Source organism: Lynx canadensis, chromosome B1, assembly GCF_007474595.2.
Source record: "Lynx canadensis isolate LIC74 chromosome B1, mLynCan4.pri.v2, whole genome shotgun sequence".
NCBI lineage: Eukaryota > Metazoa > Chordata > Mammalia > Carnivora > Felidae > Lynx > Lynx canadensis.
This window is the reverse complement of record NC_044306.2, coordinates 113,653,579-113,660,729: the sequence shown is the minus strand read 5'-3', so window position 1 is coordinate 113,660,729 and position 7,151 is coordinate 113,653,579. Positions and strand designations below refer to the sequence as shown.

Here is a 7,151-nt window from a genome sequence, read left to right as displayed (position 1 = left end):
GGCAGACAGCACATGCAGAAGCACGTGTGTGACTATCCAGTTGTGTGTGTGGGGGGGGTGGGGGGCACGTTCAGTGTAATCCAGCCCATCCCCCCATTGTGGACATCCTGCCATCACCATTGCTTCTCAGCAGGGCCCCCTGTAGACTAAGGTGTTTGGCAATAACTGAGACCCTGCCCCAGATCTGCCAGGACTGGAGATTAATCAGCTATAGACCGATCAGTGGGGAGCTCTTAATTATTTTAACTGTCCTGATCATTGATTTAAGGCACTCCCTGACTCCAATTAATTTCATTCACTTTGAAACAGCAAAAAACAGCCAAGAGTGCTCATGTTCCTGAAATATTGGTATTCGGATCCCATTCTTATGTTTCCACTTCTAGGAAGTCTGCTGGAGTAAGTTTCTGGGTTTTGAAATAATGTAAGTGCAGCTTTTTTGTTAGCTAGACGATGATATAAAATGCTTTATGTTTTAATGCTTGCTTCATTCATTTCTGGAGCTTGTATTGTATCGCTGGTTTTATCAGTCATTTGTATTGGGTTTCTGAGACTGCTATCAAAACGAGAAACACCCCCTACGTTTGCTTCTGCTTTTCTTCTTTTTTTTTGAGTGAAGTTAATAAAATAATTTGAGTAACATGGAGGTCCCTGCCACCCTGCCCCATTTTATCCTGAGTTAAAAGCATACGTTAAATAGGTTATAAAAGGAATATAAAGTTCCCTCTTTCTTGGGGTGCCTGGGTGGCTCAGGCTGTTGAGCATCTGACTCTTGATTTCGGCTCAGGCCATGATCCCGGGGTCGTGGGATTGAGGCCCGTGTAGGGCTCCCGCTGAGCATGGAGCCTGCTTAAGATTCTCTCTCTCCCTCTGCCTCTCTGCTCTGCTTGTGCTTTCTCTCTCTAAAATTAAAAAATAAAATTTTTTTCTTATTTAAAAACAAGTTCCATCTTTATTCTGAGATGATGTAAAAAGAGGCATGTTCATAGTAATTTGGCTGTGGAAAACATCCCCCAAATGATAGGTTCTTGGGTGCAGGACTACCCTTGCTAATAGTCCACAGGTGTGCAGGTAATGAATCTGCTGTGCCTTCCTGGGGAAGAGGTGCTATGCTTTCAAAATATTCTCCCCCACATACATTTTGCCCTGAAACCCTTTGTCCAGTGACATGGCAAATTGCTTCCTAGTTCGGTGCCAGGTATTGGAATTTTATTAATATATACTCTACTTCTTCCAAAGGATTCGAATGGCAACAATGAAACTGAAGTTAAGAAGATGATGTTAAAATTCCATTCCTTCTACTGCTGTGACATTTGATTTAACGAGAAAATTTTCCTCATCTGTAAAATGGGTTATCCAACTGCGACTGTCTGCCCCATGACTGCTCTGGTGAGCTAATAGGTCTGGAAAGCACGTAAATTATGAAGTGTTGTATCTGTGGGATCTGTAGTTGTTCGGGGACTACGTCATTATTGAGCTCTACTTGAGACCCCCAGTGACTCGCCTACGTTCCACGAGAACATTGGTGTTAAGTGTGGAGTGACCTTCCTGAGATTTCTGAGTAGGCTGTAGTGTCCACGATGCCCCCTTTGGAGTGCCCAGAGCAAGAGATCAAAGAAACCAGAAACAGAGTTTGATTTTAAATCAAAAGTTATGACTTTATTTTAATATACCAAGAAAAAATATTTCTTTGAATGTTGTGAAATAAGCACTTGAAAATAACAAGTCCAACATTGCTGTGATTTGCTCTGTGAAGCTTCTATGGGTGAACTTCCATCTGAACGTGCTCTGGGGCCCCTAAGAGGCTGCATCTCTCAGCGGTTTTCAAGTTAGCAGCAAGCAGCCTCCTACCTGAACATGCCCGGACAGACCTGCCTGAAACTGACATGCCTGGGGAGCACGATTAGGCTACTTCTGGAGAGTTCTTGATATCTGCCCACAGAGAGAAGTCTCAAGAGCCAAGTGTTGAGAAATTAACAGTGTTTAAATACCAACATGAGTCAGGACCCCTCGATCCTGGCCTAAGTGGGTTGCAATTATGGCTTGACCCTGCCTTATGGGACCGGTTTCTTGAATTTAACGAGTTGCTTCAGAAGTTTACTACAATGTAGTTTTGGGCCTAGATTTCCACTGAAGTGTATCTGACTGCAAGACTTTTGTTTGCCCGACATAAAATTAAAATGCCCTTATTATGGCCTTTCCAAACCCACACATGGGTGTGCACGTGTGCTTTCTCTTCTATTGTCAGAACACCTTCTGTTTCACTTTTTTCTAAGTGTAATTCAGGAGGAAGGGAAGCCTGGGAATTACTGTCTCGCCTTCTATGAGCCCTGAATTTTTAAAGTATTTGAGGATGAGGAAAGTTAACAGGATGATTCAACAGGCTTGTGAATATTCTTCGATACTCTGTGCAGGTGTTCTTAGCTATGGGTTCCGCCATGTGGCTGGAGGACGTTTATAATTGGGAGTCTGTCATAACTGGCATTCAAAAAAATGCTATAATGGCACTGACCTTGTTTTGCTCAAGTATTGGGTACCAGCAGACCAAGGCCGTCGGTTCGTTGGAAACTGGGTCCTAACACTTCATACTGATTGTTGGCACAAAGAGAGTATCGCTGCTTTATTAGCTCTCACTTCAGTGTGTGCGTACTACAGGCCAAACCCTGTGGTGCATTCTCAGCAAAATCTCTTCTTGATGGTAATGGGTCTGAGGCGCAAAGAATCAGATCTTGTGTATGAGACAGAGAGCACTTAACAAAGCTACAGGAGACAGTGACTCACAGGACGAACTATCCTGAACTGATAGCAAAATATCAGTGGAAACAAAAAACCTGAACTACTGGAAAGTTCTGGGATTCCATCATGGAATTTTCACACAGTTACACTCTTGGGGACAGAAACTTTTCCAGGGAAACAAGTGTCTAAAAGAGACAGGCATGGACCACCACATACAACTCAAAGCACTCGATTCTGGGATCAAAGTCTACTGGATCTTCTCCACTCCACTACCAGCTCTCTTGAATCAGCACGTGGCCAATCCAACAACTCCGAGAGAGAGAGCAAAAAAAAAGCCCTCAGGATGTGCTGGAGCCGGCAGTTGTGTGACACCTGGTCTCTGAGGGGAGGCTGTTTTATCAGAATAAAGAGAAGAGAGTAACCTGAGCACGCTGTCTCTCCCAGGTAATTTTGCAGTCTGGGAATGAGGCCAGACTTCTGGAGCATTCTACTCAGTGTAGTTTACTCCAGGCACTTTGTTTCTTTGATGTGCCAGGTTTTATCACAAAGATACCACATCTGATTTAGAAAAAAAAAATTCTGTAGATCTCTTTCCCAGAAGTGTTCTACCATTCTGTTCTGCAAAACTCCTACCCAAATGAAGTTTCTGATTCAGGTCAGAACCACATTACTAGAGAGGTGGGGAAGTGAGAGTAATATAATCAATCCTTTCTTCCCCCTTAAGCAATCTATCCCTCCCCCCTAGTTTTTATAGTGGAGTGTGACTAGAAGGGTGAGGGTAAATTATCTGGAATAAGAATCTCGATATAGGATTTTAATTTGGTACTTTGGCCTGGCAGGAATTTAAATAGTACAGTATTTACTCTTTTCTCATTAGCAAAACTAGAAGGCCCAGATAAAACCTCCAGAGTGTTTTTCATTAGAATGTTTTTCATTGCAAACTTGTAGACTCGGGTTGATACTCAGACCTCGGGCATCAAATTGCATGCACTTATATATGAAACGAAGGATGTTTGTTTTTCAACCCAGAAATGTTGTCAACATGGTGGGATTGGAATGCAGTGGAAAATCTCCAATAGAAAGATAATCTATTGCAGCATAGAGGGGCAGTTCTAAAAACTTGCCTGCCCAAGTTTTTCTGGAATGTTAACTGATAGTAGGATTATCTATGTGGCAGTCAATTCTCTGGTAGGATTCAGATTTGCCATGGGCTAGTGGTCCAGCCTCTTATCTCGATATAATTAAGTAATCAAGCCAAGAATGTTAAAAACATTGTATTGAAACTGTAATACCAGAATTTTTTTTTAAGGTTTTTTTTCCTCCCATGATAAACATTGGAAAAGCCTTTAGATATATTTAGCCAATTCAAAAACTATTTATTAGACATTCAACCTGTAAACAAAAATTCTAAATTATCTCACAAGTGAACACAAGTATGAACCTGTATCAAGATAAAAGTGCTTTGGAAGCATCATTTAGAGTCTATTTAAGGTCTATGCTCATTTCCTTATTCTAACCTGCATTGAAGGATCAATGATAAATCAATGGATTCAATAATTAAATTAAATCAACCAGATAAGCTCTAACTGGTCCTTCAGTTAAACTCAAGTCAGCTGTATTTGGCCTTTTCCTCATTTTAATTATTCTGCTCCTTTTCTTTTATAAGGAAAAAAAAAAGCATATTGCACAGTATCATGGATTTTCAAAGCTCAAAATAACATTATTTGCATCCTAAGAACCTAGTAGCTGTTATAGCAGGTCCCACCTTTTTAGCTCATGCCTGTTTTTGCCTTAATATCACAATACATCCCTCCGTCAATTGTCTCTCGTCTCTGAACCAATGTCCAGACATCATAGACTGTTCACAATAATTTAACACAGATGTAACAGTTTCCCTCCCCTGCAAAGCCCCACCCCCACCCTGGGTCTATCAGTCATGACTTGGTTTGCATGGATTCTTTGTTCATTGTTCAAGCCATTCACACAGAATGGGATAAAACTTTATTCTTTTAAATTCCACACATAAACAAGATGCTGAGAAAGCCCTTGTCATCTCTGACAGAGAAGCAGAGCAGCTCTGTTTCATGAATGACAGCACAATTAAAGCTAAAATAATATAAAAATAATCTGAAAAATCCCTTTTACTGTACACTCTCAAATAAAGCAAGAAAGATAAACAACAGTTTTCCTTTTCTGCTAGCCAGAAAATGTGTCTCTATGCATTTGGGCTTTGAAGTTGAGTGTACCCCACATCTGTGTGCATGTACGTGTGGTTATGCGTGTATAGTCTACACAGTGTAGCTGCTAATCGTTTCATCTAGTTTTTCTAATCATGAAGCTACTTAACCAATTAGAATACTAGCATATCACATTGAACAATTTTACATAATTGCTTCTTTGAAATACTAGGAATGTTTACACATTTATTTGGCTTGTAAAGGACTGAAATATTACAGATAATATTATATTATCTAGCTTTTTTTTTTTTTTAAACAATATGGCTCTTAATAAATTGATTTTCTGAGTTCCAGAGCGAAAGTCCCTTTTAAAAAAATTTCTGAAGCGGACTTGAAGCAGGAAGAATGTCTTCTGATTTGGCCAAAAATATGACGAGTATTTTATATCATTTAAAATTTGAAGGATAAGTCTCTAAGGGGCCCTTTGTTGTCAACTGTTCAGCCAAACTTGCCATGAAGTGTCTGTTGAAGTATCTCCACTTGACCAGCAGAGGGCACTTTACACACCTCTGCATTGCTTAGGGAGCAAATGCAGAGGATGAGGAAACACAGTGTTCACCCAATATCAGGAAGAGCCCTGCAGATTTCTTTTTGAAATTCACAAAAATATAGAAAATATGGACTGTACAACAGGGTTTCATTTGGAAAGTTATGAGTGTGTGTGAAGTCAAATAGAGAGGGGTATGCGTAGTCTGTTGTATTCATCTTCGGCCCCCTACTTTCCCTCCTGTCCTTTCCCCTTTTTCCCAGCTCAAGAGTGATATCCGGCTGGATCTTTTCACAGGTAGTACAGAATCCATTTTCAAATCATTTGGTTGAGTTTCACCTTTTCTATTCTGTATTTACTCTTCGGTTCCAAAGCCCAGGGCAACTGAACCAAGGATAATCCTTTCTAGCTCATTTCAGAGTAGAAATTACAGTTAAACTATCAGAAATGCTCCACGATGGAGCTGCCCCTTCAGGAACTGGGCTGCGTTGTTTCCATCCTCCCAGGAAGAACCTTGGAAAAGTATTGTGCCCCGTTTGGTTCTAGCAAACCCACTAGCCTGAGCTTGTGCTATGAAGGGAAAGATACCAGTCTTTCTCTGAGTTGAAATACAATTGTTTACATCCGTTTTCATGAGGTGATTAAGACATCTTTTCTTTTGGGGGCTACAGCTACCAACCTTTCTTTAAAAGGTTTTACTTTTCGCAAAAGCATTATTGTTCTAGATACCCACCCTGTGTCTCTTCCATTTTATCTATTCTATTGGCTCCAGTTTAGTGTCAAAAAAGATTAGAAAGGATTGTGTGTGTATGTGCTCGCATGGTTTTTTAAGTAAACTTCTTTCATTCTTAGAGAATTATAACACTTAGTAAATACGTTTTTTTTTTTTTTTTTTCATATAGTGTTAATAGCCTTTGTTTACTTTCTACTTCTCTCTCTTTCTGTGCCTCTGGCTCACTTTTGTTCTCATTTGTCCTAGAACTGACAGTGAAAGGGGAATGGGGTTTTCCAGCAGCAGTCCTTTGAGATGGAGGTGCACTCAGTGAGTCCTCACCCAAAAAGGATCATAAACTTACTGGGTTACGTCAACCTAATTATCCCTAAGCTGCCTTGGGTTTTGTGTTTGCTCATGTGTTTTGTTTTGTTGTAGCTGCACCATATGTGATTCCTTGTGCCATTTTCTTTTGTCTATTGTTTTTCTTGATGACCCTGAGCTATGGCTTTCTCCTCAGTTCCAACACTATTCAGCCTTCGTTGTTTTCCTCATCTTGCCGATGTAGGCCTCAAAGAAGAAGTGGCAGAAAAGCACAAGGTAGCTGAGGTACATGAGTGAGGACCAGAAGATGTTCTGAAAGTGAGAGTGACACTGGTCTTGCTGCATCCAGGAGAAGACCAGGTAGTTAATGACACAGCCCATCAGCATCTGGGTGATCTGGGACAGGGTGATGAACATGGCAAACTTCCGGGAAACTCGGAAACCTGCCGCTCGCAAGGCATAGTAAGAGTACATCACGGCGTGCACGCCATAGTTCATGGTCATAAACCAACCACCCCCGGCTACCATGTCCTTGTAGGAGTACCAGGAGTACAGGAGCACAGTGATGTGGTGGTACCAGTGCAGGAAGATCAGCTTTTGCTTCCTCAGAATAATGAATATTGTATCTCCTGAAAGACAGAGAAGACAAAAAATGTAC

General features: G+C 40.9%; 1 protein-coding gene across 1 annotated transcript in view; it reads right to left on the bottom strand.

The window, feature by feature from the left end:
- Positions 1 to 3,991: 3,991 nt before the first annotated feature.
- Positions 3,992 to 7,151, bottom strand: part of ELOVL6 (ELOVL fatty acid elongase 6) — a 143,353-nt gene continuing 140,193 nt past the window's right edge. Inside the window, exon 5 of the mRNA XM_030313254.1 lies at positions 3,992 to 7,122. Coding sequence (XP_030169114.1) covers positions 6,698 to 7,122 — 425 coding nt within the window. The 3' untranslated portion in view covers positions 3,992 to 6,697. The remainder of the gene's footprint in view (positions 7,123 to 7,151) is intronic.